Source organism: Hypanus sabinus, chromosome 18 (genome assembly GCF_030144855.1).
Source record: "Hypanus sabinus isolate sHypSab1 chromosome 18, sHypSab1.hap1, whole genome shotgun sequence".
In the NCBI taxonomy this organism is placed as follows: domain Eukaryota; kingdom Metazoa; phylum Chordata; class Chondrichthyes; order Myliobatiformes; family Dasyatidae; genus Hypanus; species Hypanus sabinus.
The window spans coordinates 38,941,099-38,955,709 of record NC_082723.1 but is presented as its reverse complement, the minus strand read 5'-3'; the positions used below and the strand labels follow the sequence as shown (position 1 = coordinate 38,955,709).

The following is a 14,611-nucleotide window of genomic DNA, read 5'->3' as shown; positions in this document are numbered from 1 at the left end:
AGAGATTGCATAGCATTAAAAAAAAATGGAAGTATGACAGAGCTAAGGTGAGTGGGAGGACAGATGATTGGGAAGTTTTTAAGGAACAACAGAACTTAATTAAGAAGGCAATATGGGGAGAAAAAATGAGGTACGAATGCAAGCTAGTCAGGAATATAAAGGAAGATAGCAAAAGCTTTTTTAGGTATGTGAAGAGAAAGAAGATAGTTAAGAACAATGTTGGGCCCTTGAAGAATGAATTGGGTGAAATTGTTATGGGAAACAGAGAAGTGGCAGAAGAATTTAATGAGTACTTTAGATCTGTTTTCACTAAGGAAGACACAAGCAATCTCCCAGATGTATGGATGGGCCAAGGACATGGGGTAACAGAGGAAATGAAACAGATTGTCATTAGGAAGGAAACGGTGATGAGAAGACTAATGGGACTGAAGGCTGACAAATCCCCAGGTCCAGATGGTCTGCATCCTAGGGTACTAAAGGAGGTGGCCCTGGAAATTGTAGATGCATTGGTAATCATTTTCCAATGTTCCTTAGATTCAGGATCAGTTCCTGAGGATTGGAGAATGGCTAATGTTATCCCACTTTTTAAGAAAGGAGGGAGGGAGAAAACAGAGAACTGTCAACCTGTCAGCCTGACATCGGTGGTGGGGAAGATGCTAGAGTCCATTATTAAGGATGAAATAGTGGCATATCTAGATAGGAGTGATAGGATTGGGCCGAGCCAGCATGGATTTACCAAGGGTAAATCATGCTTGACTAATCTGTTGGAGTTTTTTGAGGATGTAACCAGGAAGTTAGACAGGGGAGATCCAGTGGATGTAGTGTACCTCGATTTTCAGAAGGCATTTGATAAGGTCCCACATAGGAGATTGGTGGGTAAAATCAAAGCTCAGGGCATCAGGGGGAAGACATTTACATGGATAGAAAACTGGTTGGCAGATAGAAAGCAAAGGGTAGCGTTGAATGGGTGTTTCTCGGAATGGCAGATGGTAACTAGTGGGGTGCCACAGGGTTTGGTGTTGGGACCACAGCTGTTTACAATTTATGTCAACGATTTAGATGAAGGCATTGAGAATAACATCAGCAAATTTGCTGATGATACTAAGCTGGGTGACAGTGTGACATGTGATGAGGATGTTAGGAGAATTCAGGGTGACTTGGATAGGCTGGGTGAGTGGGCAGATACTTGGCAGATGACGTTTAATGTGAATAAGTGTGAGGTTATCCACTTCGGGAGTAAGAACAGGAAGGCAGATTATTATCTGAATGGTGTAGAGTTAGGTAAGGGAGAAATACAAAGAAATCTAGGAGTCCTTGTTCATCAGTCACTGAAGGTGAATGAGCAAGTGCAGCAGGCAGTGAAGAGGGCTAATGGAATGTTGGCCTTTATTACAAAGGGAATTGAGTGCAAGAGCAAGGAAATCCTCCTGCATTTGTACAGAGCCCTGGTGAGACCATACCTGGAGTATTGTGTATAGTTTTGGTCTCCAGGGTTAAGGAAGGACATCCTGGCTGTAGAGGGAGTGCAGCGTAGATTCACGAGGTTAATTCCTGGGATGTCTGGACTGTCTTACGCAGAGAGGTTAGAGAGACTGGGCTTGTACACGCTGGAATTAAGGAGATTGAGAGGGGATCTGATTGAAACATATAAGATTATTAAGGGATTGGACAAGATAGAGGCAGGAAATATGTTCCAGATGCTGGGAGAGTCCAGTACCAGAGGGCATGGTTTGAGAATAAAGGTAGGTCATTTAGGACAGAGTTAAGGAAAAACAGCTTCTCCCAGAGAGTTGTGGGGGTCTGGAATGCATTGCCTCGGAAAGCAGTGGAGGCCAATTCTCTGGATGCTTTCAAGAAGGAGCTAGATAGACAATAGGTGCAGAAGTAGACCATTCGGCCCCTCGAGTCTGCACCGCCATTCTGAGATCATGGCTGATCATTCACTACCAATACCCAGTCCCTGCCTTGTCCCCATATCCCTTGATTCCCCTATCCATCAGATATCTATCTAGCTCCTTCTTGAAAGCATCCAGAGAATTGGCCTCCACCGTCTTCCAAGGCAGTGCATTCCACACCTCCACAACTCTCTGGGAAAAGAAGCTCTTCCTCAACTCTGTTTTAAATAACTGACCTCTTATTCTCAATCCATGCCCTCTGGTATTGGACTCTCCCAACATCTGGAACATATTTCCTGCCTCAATCCTATCAAATCCTTTAATTATCTTAAACGTTTTAATCAGATCCCCTCTCAATCTCCTCAATTCCAGCGTGTACAAGCCCAATCTCTCCAATCTCTCCGCGTAAGACAGCCCTGCCATCCCAGGAATCAACCTAGTGAATCTATGCTGCACTTCCTCAATTGCCAGAATGTCCTTCCTTAAACCTGGAGTCCAAAACTCTACACTATATTCCAGGTGTGGTCTCACCAGGGCCCTGTACAAATACAAAAGGACATCCTTGCTCTTGTACTCAATTCCCCTTGTAACAAAGGCCAACATTCCATTTGCCTTCTTCACTGCCTGTTGCACTTGCTCATTCACCTTCATTGACTGGTGAACTAGGACTCCTAGGTCTCTTTGCATTTCTCCCTTACCTAACACTACACTGCCCTCCTGTTCCTGCTTCCAAAGTGGATAACTTCACATTTATTCACATTGAATGACATCTGCCAAGTATCTGCCCACTCACCCAGCCTATCCAAGTCTCCCTGTATTCTCCTAACATCCTCTTCGCATGTCACACTGCCACCCAGTTTAGTATCGTCAGCAAACTTGCTGATACAGTTTTCAATGCCCTCATCTAAATCGTTGACATAAATAGTAAAGAGCTGTGGTCCCAATACAGAGCCCTGTGCTACCCCACTAGTCACCTCCACCCAGTCCGAGAAACACCCATTCACTGCTACCCTTTGCTTTCTATCTGCCAACCAGTTTTCTATCCATGTTGAAACCCTGCCCCCAATGCCATGAGCTCTGATTTTACTTACCAATCTCCTATGTGGCACCTTATCAAATGCCTTCTGAAAATCTAGGTACACAACATCCACTGGCTTACCCTCGTCTAACATCCTTGTTACACCCTCAAAAAACTCCAACAGATTAGTCAAGCATGATTTGCCCTTGGTAAATCCATGCTGGCTCGGCCTAATCCTATTTCTGCCATCAAGATGTGCCACTTTTGTCCTTAATTTTGTCCTTAATAATGGACTCAAGCATCTTCCCCACGTCTGACGTTAGGCTAACAGGGCGATAGTTCTCCGTTTTCTCCTTCCCTCCCTTCTTGAAAAGTGGGATAACATTAGCCACTCTCCAATCTTCAGGAACTGATCCTGAATCTAAGGAACATTGGAAAATGATTACCAATGCATCTGTATATGATTACCAATGCATAGGTATCTTATGGATAGGGGAATCAAGGGATAAGGGGACAAGGCAGGAACCGGTTATTGATAGTAGATGATCAGCCATGATCTCAAACTGGCGGTGCAGGCTCGAAGGGCCGAATGGTCTACTTCTGCACCTATTGTCTATTATGTTTGCAGTTTGTTGTCTTTTGCACATTGGTTGTTTGTCAGTCTTAATAGTTCTTCATTTATTTCTTTTGTATTCCTTTGTTCTACTGTGAATGCCTACAAGAAAATGAATCTTAGAGTAGTATATAGTGACACATATTTTAATAATAAATTTACTTTGAACTTGAGATCTGCAACATGTTTTGGGTTTGCAGAGAGGCTGGTCATAGCATGAGGTTGTCACCTATGAAGAACTTCTCTGGTTCTTGCTGAGATGTGGCCCTCCTCTGCTGTGCAGAGGGGGATCTTATCCTGCCACAAGTATTTGGGCACAGGTTGAGTGCTGTACCTTTGAGGAGAGCAGCTGCTCCCACTATTATGATGTACAAGCTCTATGTACATTAATGTTCCCATGAAGTGAAGCTTTCTTTCCCCTTTTCCCACTATTATGTTAACAGTTCTGCTTAATAATTTTATGTGCAGTGATCCTTGGGAGAAAATACCTAAGCTGATGGTTTAGGATACACTACTATTAAGTATGTCCCTGATCCCATACCTCTGTAAATATTCAGTTTGTTACCATAATCTATCTTCTTAAAAATAGAATATTTCATTTGTTACACTGTGGCCTAGATAGATAGATAGCCTCATAGACGCTGCCTGGTGCTATTCTTATTTTCAAAGTGTTTGATTACTACTTAATATAGCAGTAGAAGGATCAGTCTGAGTCAGCATGGATTTATGAAAGGAAAATCATGCTTGACTAATCTTCTGGAGTTTTTTGAGGATATAACTATGAAAATGGACAAGGGAGAGCCAGTGGATGTAGTGTACCTGGACTTCCAGAAAGCTTTTGATAAAGTCCCACATAGGAGATTAGTGGGCAAAATTAGGGCACATGGTATTGGGGGCAAAGTACTGACATGGATTGAAAATTGGCTGGCTGGCAGGAAAGGGACCGCGATTAACGGGTCCCTTTCGGAATGGCAGGCTGTGACCAGTGGGGTACCACAAGGTTCAGTGCTGGGACCACAGCTGTTTACAATATACATTAATGATTTAGATGAAGGGATTAAAAGTAACATTAGCAAATTTGCCGATGACACAAAGCTGGGTGGCAGTGTGAAATGTCAGGAGGATGTTATGAGAATGCAGGGTGACTTGGACAGGTTGGGTGAGTGGGCAAATGTATGGCAGATGCAGTTTAATCTGGATAAATATGAGGTTATCCACTTTGGTGGCAAGAACAGGAAGGCAGATTACTATCTAAATGGAGTCAAGTTAGGAAAAGGGGAAGTACAACGAGATCTAGGTGTTCTTGTACATCAGTCAATGAAAGTAAGCATGCAGGTACAGCAGGCAGTGAAGAAAGCTAATGACATGCTGGCCTTTATAACAAGAGGAATTGAGTATAGGAGTAAAGAGGTCCTTCTGCAGCTGTACAGGGCCCTGGTGAGACCCCACCTGGAGTATTGTGTGCAGTTTTGGTCTCCAAATTTGATGAAGGACGTTCTTGCTATTGAGGAAGTGCAGTGTAGGTTCACAAGGTTAATTCCCGGAATGGCGGGACTGTCATATGTTGAAAGACTGGGCTTGTATACACTGGAATTTAGAAGGATGAGAGGGGATCTGATTGAAACATATAAGATTATTAAGGGATTGGACATGCTGGAGGCAGGAAGCATGTTCCCGCTGATGGGTGAGTCCAGAACTAGAGGCCACAGTTTAAGAATAAGGGGTAGGCCATTTAGAACAGAGATGCGGAAAAACTTTTTCACCCAGAGAGTGGTGGATATGTGGAATGCTCTGCCCCAGAAGACAGTGGAGGCCAAGTCTCTGGATGCATTCAAGAGAGAGTTAGAAAGAGCTCTTATAGATAGCGGGGTCAAGGGATATGGGGAGAGGGCAGGAACGGGGTACTGATTGTGTATGGTCAGCCATGATCACAGTGAATGGCGGTGCTGGCTAGAAGGGCTGAATGGCCTATTCCTGCACCTACTGTCTATTGTTTATTAATAGATTTAGAATTTTTCCTTTTATTAATATAACTCTGATTTGTAGTTCTCCATCACCTCTTTCACCTTTTTTTGTGAAAAATAAGTGGAGATACGTTTGCTGCTTTTCATCAATGGGAGCTGCCCAAAAAAAAAGTAAAATTTTGGAAGATGACAACTGGTGCACCTATTATTCCCATGGCCATGCGGTGTGAATGTGGAATTCACTATCACAGGGATTGGTAGAAACAAATAGTATAAATGCAATTAAGAGACAAGCGTGAGGGGGTGGGTATAGAGGTGATACTGAAATTACATGAGGAACAGCAGGAGGTGGTGCAATCCATGTATAAACACCATAATCTGTGAAAATAAGGACTGTTTGGGCCAAATCTGTTTCTGTATGTGCAGTCCTCCCCATGTCTTCTGAGGCATTGGGATTTAGTCTACAGGCAGTCCTGTACTGCATCTAGTGGTATTGATTATGCAAGCTCCTCAGCAAGTATTTGATTACAAAATGTACAATGTCACTGGAAATGTTCTGCCCCCCCACCCTCTCATAATGTCACACTCCTGGTCATCGTGTGAAACGCGTACAAATGTAAAGGTAAATTCCTGTAAGTGTCCATGTAGCAATGTGAGGTTAACATCGTTGCACATTTGTGTCTGAAGCAGGCGCCGGGAAGAAGATCAAGGTCAGCATCTCAGTCATCTTTGCACATGGTATGCAACTCCTGATGCTCAGTGTTAAGATTCTGATGCTTGTGTTCCCATTTTAGATTGGTGCACCTTTGGTGACGGGGTTCTATGCCTTGGCCTCTCTCCTGTACTCTGCCTTGTGGGTGCACCTTTTCCTGTTTCATGTGCTCACTCTCTGTCATCTGTTTCCTCAATATTTGCAGCCTTGACATCATTCTTCCTCGATTGGCAAATTTCTGCCCTTACATCAGATTGCAAGGCCAGTTTGACATCCCAATAATTTTGCACATCGATTACAATGGGAGAAGATGCGGGCTAACCCTCTGAGTGAGCTATTCTGGACATGTTTTCGATGCACAATAAATTGTGGCACAATAAATCATGTAGACCTATTCCCTGTGACTTATTTTATGTCTCCCCTTTCTGTGGGTAGATGACTAAATTACAGCAAAATGGTGCAAGATTCCCCAGGTACTTCCTCTGGAAATAATCAATAAACCCAGCACGGATGGAAAGCGTGCAGGAAGCCAGCTGGATTCAAACTCGGGACCGTTCGCCTCAAAGTCTGGTGCGAATGCTACTACACTACCAGCTGGCTTTTCAGTTTGGTATTCCTGTTCAAATGATTAATTTCTTAAGTGGCGTACATGCACTTTTTGAATCAGAGAAAATATGTTTTCCATCTTAAACATGTGATGCAGCAATAGTTGTTTTTACCAAATCTTAGAAAGATCAAGTTGTCTGTTCTAGGTCTAGAAGGAAAGCGATAATGCAAAATCTTCTGAAAAATAGTCCAAAATTGCCTCTTTAAATGACATATCCCTCCAAACAAGCAACTCAGTCAGCTGCTGTTTTATTCTTAAGGATGTGGATTGGGAGAGCATTCAGCCTCTGTCTTAGCTTAATCTATCAGCCTTGGTTTTGTCATCTATAATACCCATTCCTTGCCTCAGCAAAAATCTATGAATCTGTCTGATACTTCTCAGTTTCAGATTTTTTTCAGCTGTGTAGAAGAAAAAAATCTTGATGTAAAGTGCAAGGGTATGATTTGAATGTGGGTTATGAGAGATCAGTGAAGCGTCAGTTTGCCTTGCATTCAAATTGGGATGCCTCCTGGTTTGCCAATTGAGTCTGGAAGGTGGGGTCACTGGGTTTCTGTATGCCAAGAGCTGGGTTCCACACACTGCTTTGATGCTTATTTGTCTTGTTTCAGCCATATGGGAGGCGCTCACGAACAACCTCTGAGTCGTCTAACCATAGCATGGGCCGGGAAAGAAATCGCTCAGCGTCTAACCAACCAACGCTTCCGCCTCAGCCAGAGGTTGTTGCCAACACAGCTCCAGAGGGGAAGAAAGAACCTAAACGGGAACAACCTGAGAACAAAAAAGCAAAGGTAAAAAGATCACTGACTTCCCTGCTTCTCCAAAATTAACAGACTTTTCCTTTTCGATTATCATCTTGACAACTTTGGTCTCCATCCAAACATCAGTAGGGCTTCTGTTCTCCCCACCTTGGCCCTTTGAAACTCTCCACAGATCCTCCTGACTATCCCTCAATATTTTGTTCCAGGGTTTCCTGGGATGTGCATGGAATGACAAGGTTTGCATTTTAATTCTTAGCCTGCAATGTTCCATTCTACCATAAGACGTAGGAGCAGAATTAGACCATTTGTCTCACTGAGCCTGCTCTGCCATTCGATCATAGCTGATTTATTTTCACTCTCGGCCTCATTCTTCTGCCTTTTCTCCTAATTAATCAAGAATCTATCAACGCCCACTTTAAATATAGCCAATGACTTGGCATCTACAGCCACCTGTGGCAGTGAATTCCGCAGATTTGCTGCCCTTCTGGATAAGCAATTCTTCCTCACCTCTGTTCTAAAGCAACGTCCTCCTATTCTGAGGCTGTGCCCTCTGGTCCTCTCTCTCAATTGGAAACATCCTCTCCCATGTCCGTTCTGCCTAAACCTTTCAATATTTAATAGCCTTCAGTGAGATCCCTATCATTCTTCTGAATTCCAGCAAGTGTAGGCCCAGAGCTGTCAAACATTCCTAGTGTTAAACTTTTCATTCCTGGATCATTTTCCTAAACCACCTCTGGACCCTCTCCAATGCCTCCTTTAGATATGGGGCAAAACTGCCCACAGTACTCAAAATGTAGACTGACCAATGCCTTATTTAAAAACTCAGCATTACATTATTGCTTTTATATCCCAGTCCTCTGAAAATGAATGCTAACATTGCATTTGCAGCCCTTATTGCCAAGTCAGTCTGCAAGTTACCTGCACCTCTGATTTCTGAATTTGCTCCCGGTTTAGAAAATGGTCTTCGCTTCAATTCCTTCTCGCAAAGTGAATGACTTTACACTCCCCAACACTATATTACATCTTCCCCTTCTATGCCCTTTCTTCTAATGCATCCAAATCCTTTTGCAAACTTCCTACTTCCTCAGCACTAATTGCTGCTCCACCTGTCAGCAACTTGACCACAAACCCAACAATTCTGTCGTGCAGATAGATCATGTATCCTTGAGCCACAGCCTCACTGATGCCCTGCAGTGCTTGCAGCAGTATTTACATTTGAGGAATTGTACACTGTTCCTGGAGGAGAACAGATTAAAAATGTTAATGAAACAAAGGATAAACTGTTTCCATTGGCTAGTAGCGCGAGAGCACAGGTTAGACAAATAAGCAGAAGAAACTGGGAAAACTGGATTTAAAAAAAATTGTTTACACAACTGATTATATCTTGAAAGTCCAATGGGAAGCAAATACAATTAGCTTTAAAGTCAAGTTTATTGTCATTTAACTATACATGTATATAACGTATACAACCATATAAAGTATATACAAATGAAACAAAGTTTTTTTGAACCAGGGAGTAAAGCACAGTAGTACACAAAACACACGGTAACTGCATTGAATTGATTTGACTTTATTACTTAAATCCTTCACATACATGAGTAAAAATCTTTACATCTCTGTCTAAATGTGAAGGTAAGGATAAAATCTACAGACGAATCACACATAAATAATGGAGTGAAGTGCACTAATCTTAAATATTGTAAGGTACGGAACAGTGACACTTCAAATACAATGAGGCAGGTAGTTCAGAACCCTAAAGGCTTGGAGGAAGAAACTGTTTCTCATCCTGACCGTTCTTGTTTTTATGCATCGTAGTTTCTGATGGTAGAAAGTCAAAAAAGGTGCTGAATGAATGGGTGGTATCCTTAATAATAACAATACAGCGTTCCTGATAAATGTCCTCGATGGATGATAGGGAGACCACTATGATCCTCTCAGCTGTCCTTACAGTCCTTTGTAGGGGCTTCTGCTCTGATGATTGGCTGCTCCCATCCCAGATGGGATGCTTTCAATGGTGCTCCTGTAAATGCAGTTAAGACAGGGGAGGGAGCCTTGCTTTCCTCAATCTTCTTAGGAAGTGGAGGCGCCGCTGTGTTTCCTTGTCCAGGGAGGTGATATTAAGAGAGCAGGTGAGATCATCAGTGATGTGAACTCCTAGGAACTTGGTGTACTTAACTCTCTCTAAGGAGATATTGGAAAGGGCCACAGATTAGATACAGTGAGTCAGATGGTCACCTCCAACAAATGGACCTTTACGACCAAGTGAGAATGGCATTGAGATTGTACTCCTTTTATTTGTAGCATCAAGTGTGCTGTCAGGAAGGAGATGCAGAAGCCTGAAGGCACACACTCAGTGTTTCAGGAGCAGCTTCTTCCCCTCTGCCATGTGATTTCTGAATGGACTGAACCTATGAACACGAGCACGCTACTTTTTATTTCTGGTTTTCTTGTGCTATTTATTTTAACTTGACTATTTAATAGGCATATACTTAATGTAACTCAGTCTTTTCATTATAGTTTATCATGTGTTTCATTGTACTGCTGCTTTAAAGCTAAAAAAATTACATGACATATGCCGGTGATATTAAACTTGATTCTGATTCTGAAGTATTTGTCCTCACTGGTACGTGTACTGGGATGAGGTGGAAGGGGTTGCAGGGAGCGAACAGTATCAAGTGAAATGAGCTTTCTGTAGCCGAGAGAAATTGCTCAGGTGTGTGGAGGAGTGAGTGCATTCAGTTGGCAATAGGACTTGTATTAACTATAATTACTACCTAGAGGACTTTCACTTTCCTGCTGCCTTACTTTTAACTATCCTTGTATTATTACAGAATGTTGGTTCTGGGTACGCAGCATTTTTCATTTCAGGCATTTAAGATTCCATTAAAAGCTTTTGGGATACAGCATAGTGCAGCAAAGTTCTTCCCTCCTTTCCTGACATTCCTTACTTAAAGCAACACACACAAAATGCTGGAGGAGCTCAGCAGGTCAGGAAACGTCTATGAAAAAGAGTATTGTTGATGATTCGGGCCGAGACCCTTCATTACTTTTTTCCTTAGATCCTGCCCGAGATGATGAATTCCTCCAGCATTTTGTATGTGTTGTTTTAGATTTCCAGCATCTGCAGATTTTCTCATGTTTTTGATTCCTTTCCTAAAACCTTGTTGCCCCTACAAGAATCACATTTATTCTATTTCCCCACACTATCCTCTTTTTGATGATGTGTTCACTAGCACTGTGATTGTACTTGCCTCAAACTTTTCTATTACTTGGCTGTGGGAATTGGATCCTTACTTTGGGGGTGGGGGAGCAGTAGGTTTTTACAGTGATGGCTCTTTGTCATGTAAAATTAGGCAGTTATTTTTCTAATTACTTTGAAAGTGAGATGACCCATGTCTGCTGCAGTCATGAAAGAAGCTCCAGCATCTTTATATGACACAGTAAAGACACTAAATTTGTTTTCCTCTCTGCCTCAGGGTGGGTGGCTAAGCTGGTTACGGTCCGGCAGGAAGAATGAAGCCCATTTACCAGACGACAAAAATAAATCGGTGAGTGTTTGTTCAGCTACTGAGATGGTGAGCAAGGGAAGAAATGATTCTCCAGCCGTTGCAGTGCTCTTGGCGAGCCTACGCGCTTCATGTGCTGCAGCCTTTGGGATTGTGGGTGGAACGGCAGCCGGCCAACCCTGAGGAAATTAAACAGGGGAGAGCAGTGAGCAGCTTCAAACTGAGAGTAGCCCAAGGCTGGAAATAATGGGTATAGAAAAGGTGTGTGGACATTGAGAGGGAGGAAGGGGGAGTGGGCTAACCAAAACATTTGAGCGAAGAGGGAGGGAGATGATAAGGACAAGGAGGAGACAGAGACAGCCATGCAATCTGATGGGGGTTGGGGGGAAAGGGAGGCATGAGAGAGTTACTGGTTGGGATAGGGGTGCCTGGTGGAGCAGGAGAGAAAAGATAGAAAGCTGAGGAAAAGAGATGTAAAGTTGTCAGTATCAATAACCGTGCTCCTGTGTGTGTGTCTACCAAGTCTGGTGTCTGATCATCCTGGACCTCCTTGCCAAGACTGCATGATAGCTGGTATGAAATGTCCATTGCAGGTTATAAGAAATCATGCACTACTTCTGTTCCAGAGTGGACAAAAGTCATTTATAACCTGAGGGACCACATAAGAAAATCTTCAGGATGGAAGTGGCCTCTCTGGTGGGAACTTTTAACTCACTGATTGATGACAGTCATACTTGACCCTGGTTTCTTTGTACTTGTTAGTTTTTCTGCCCTCAAGCAATGATGCTTGGAGTGGCTGTTTCAGTGTTGGGTGAGGACAGACATGCATTTGAGTGCAGTTCTCCAGCCCTTGTACTGAAAGCATAGCCCCTTTGTGTGAGATACCTGAGGATTGTTCACCCTGTGCCACAGTAGGTCTTGAGGTGAAGGATGAAAGCAAGAGGTCTGAATTGATTGTCTGTTGTGCACAGATTGTGTGGGATGAGAAGAAGCAGCGGTGGGTGAATCTGAATGAACCAGAGGAAGAGGTAAGCATACAAATAATCCCTTGCTGAATGCCTTTATTGAATATTAGGATATGATAGTTGCCTTTAAAGTGGTGGTGAGCTGCTGATTATTCTAATCAACTAGCTGCTACAGCAAGTAACTGAGAGTCATCCACAGTGATGTTAGATTTAATACACATACAGCAGGCAAAGATGTCAGATCATCTTTCCTAGAGATAGTAGTAAACCAGGTGGGCTTTTACGATACACTTTAAACTGAATTCAACCTTATCGTTCAGTGATGTGAGTGGATACTCAAACCTTGTCATGACTGAATGAGCTGAAGAATGTTCACTCGCCAGGGAAACGGTGAAAAGCTTTTAACCGAGCCACGGTCTGCTGAGTTAACAGATCTGAGCCCTGCTGACAGTAGGTCATGTTATAATTGGATCAGGAAAATGGAAAATCCAGCTGGGTTCTGTTCCTGGGATATTTAATGATGACCATCGAGAACAGGATGTAAAAAAGCTGCCAATGATCAGTCTTCACAAACAGCACAGTCTATTTGTTATGTTACCGTGGCTGAGTGTGAGAGGTTAGAGGTGTGTGACAAGAGCTGAGTGCGGTCAGTGTTGGTAAAAGCGACAAGCATCTGGGAGGATGGATGACTGGAAAATGAGGCAGTTGCTTTGCATGACAAGAACAAGATCTCTGGAATCATGAGGCCCATTGATTCCAGGTGTGAAGTATGATTTTTGATCTGTGCATCTGCACGTTGCAGCTTGGAAGTTAAACACAAAGTACACTGCAGATGCTGAGGTCAAATCAAGACGTACAAAAAAGCTGGATGAAATCAGCAGGTTGGGCAGCATCCGTTGACTGCTCATTTCAATGGATGCTGCTGGACCTGCTGAGTTCATCCAGCTTTTTTGTACGTCTTAAGTTAAACATAAGATGGATGTCAGACAGCAGCGTATCTGACCTTTCACTCCACCACTGCACACAGCAGCAGTTCCAGATCATACTAAACAATGAGCTGAGTACAATTCATTTGAATGGAGCTACCAATATTCATTTAAAAAGGGAGGCTCAGATTAAGCCCATAAGAACATAAAACATAGGAGCAGAATTAGGCCATTCTGCCCATCGAGTCTGTTCCGTCATGGTTGATCCCAGATCTCACTCATACACCTTGCCATATCCTTTGCCCTGACTGATCAGGAAACAATCAACTTCAATTTAACTATACCCACGGGCTTGGCCTCCACTGCAGTCTGTGACAGGCCATTACACAGATTCACTACTCTCTGCCTAAAGAAGTTCCTCCTTAACCTCTGTTCTAAAAGGTCGCCCCTTAATTTTGAGGCTGTTCCCTCTAGTTCTGGATACCCCAACCATAGGAAACATCCTCTCCACATCCATCCTATCTATTCCTTTCAACATTTGATAGGTTTCAGTGAGATCCTCAAGCATTCTTCTAAATTCCAGTGAGTATAGGCTCAAAACTGCCAAACGCTCTTCATATGTTAACCCCTTCAGTCTGGGAATCATCCTTGGGAACCTCTTCTGGATTCTCTCCAATGACAACATATCCTTTCTAAGACACGGGCCCAAAACTTGACAATACTCCAAATATGGCTTGATTAGTGTCTTATGAAGACTCAACATTATCTCCTTGTTTTTATATTCTATTCCCCTTGAAATAAATGCTAACATTGCATTTGCCTTCTTTACCACAGACTCAACGTGTAAATTAACCTTCTGGGAATCTTGCGTGAGGACTCCCAAGTCCCCATTTAGATAATCGTCTGTACTATTGGTCCTTTTACCAAAATGTATGACGATACATTTCCCAACACTCTTCCATCTGCCACATTTTTGCCCATTCTTCCAACTTGTCTAAATCCTGCTGCAATCGCATTGCTTCCTCGGTACTACCTACCCCTCCACCTATCTTTGTATCATCCGCAGACTTTGCCACAAAGCCACCAATTTCATTATCCAAGTCATTGACAAACAGTGTGAAAAGTAGCGGTCCTAATATTGACCCCCTGAGGAACACTACTAATCACTGGCAGCCAACCAGAAATGGCTCCTTTTTATTCCCCTTTTATTCTTTTATTTTATACTAGCTTGCCTCCTGCCTGTCAGCTATTCCTCTATCCATGCCAGTAATTTTCCTGTAATGCCAGAGGACTTTATCTTGTTAGACAGTCTTCTGTGTCACCTTACCAAACGCCTTCTGAAAATCCAAGTAAATGACATCCACAGCCTCTCCTTTGTCCACCCTGCTTATTACTTCCTCAAAATAACTCAACAGATTTGTCAGGCAACATTTCCCTTTACAGAAACCAAGCTGACTTGAGTTATTTTATCATTAGTCTCCAAATACCTCGAGACTTCATCCTTAATCGTGGACTCCACCACTTTCCCATCCACTGGGGTTAGGCTAACTGGTCTATAATTTCCTTTCTTTTGCCTTCCTCCCTTCTTTAAAGAGTCTTTTGTTTCACACTATTTTACTTCAATCTGTTATAAATTAACAACAAATG

General features: G+C 42.9%; 1 protein-coding gene across 9 annotated transcripts in view; it reads left to right on the top strand.

Moving 5' to 3' along the window:
* The window catches only part of sec16a (SEC16 homolog A, endoplasmic reticulum export factor), an 82,302-nt gene that overhangs the window by 60,092 nt on the left and 7,599 nt on the right, over nt 1–14,611 (top strand). For 3 of the 9 annotated variants that reach the window (XM_059994214.1, XM_059994211.1, XM_059994205.1), the window contains 4 exons: nt 6,178–6,228; nt 7,418–7,597; nt 11,044–11,115; nt 12,045–12,101. In XM_059994214.1, the coding sequence (XP_059850197.1) occupies nt 6,178–6,228; nt 7,418–7,597; nt 11,044–11,115; nt 12,045–12,101 (360 nt within the window). The remainder of the gene's footprint in view (nt 1–6,177; nt 6,229–7,417; nt 7,598–11,043; nt 11,116–12,044; nt 12,102–14,611) is intronic. The other 6 variants (XM_059994212.1, XM_059994206.1, XM_059994213.1 and 3 more) reach the window with 4 other exon arrangements.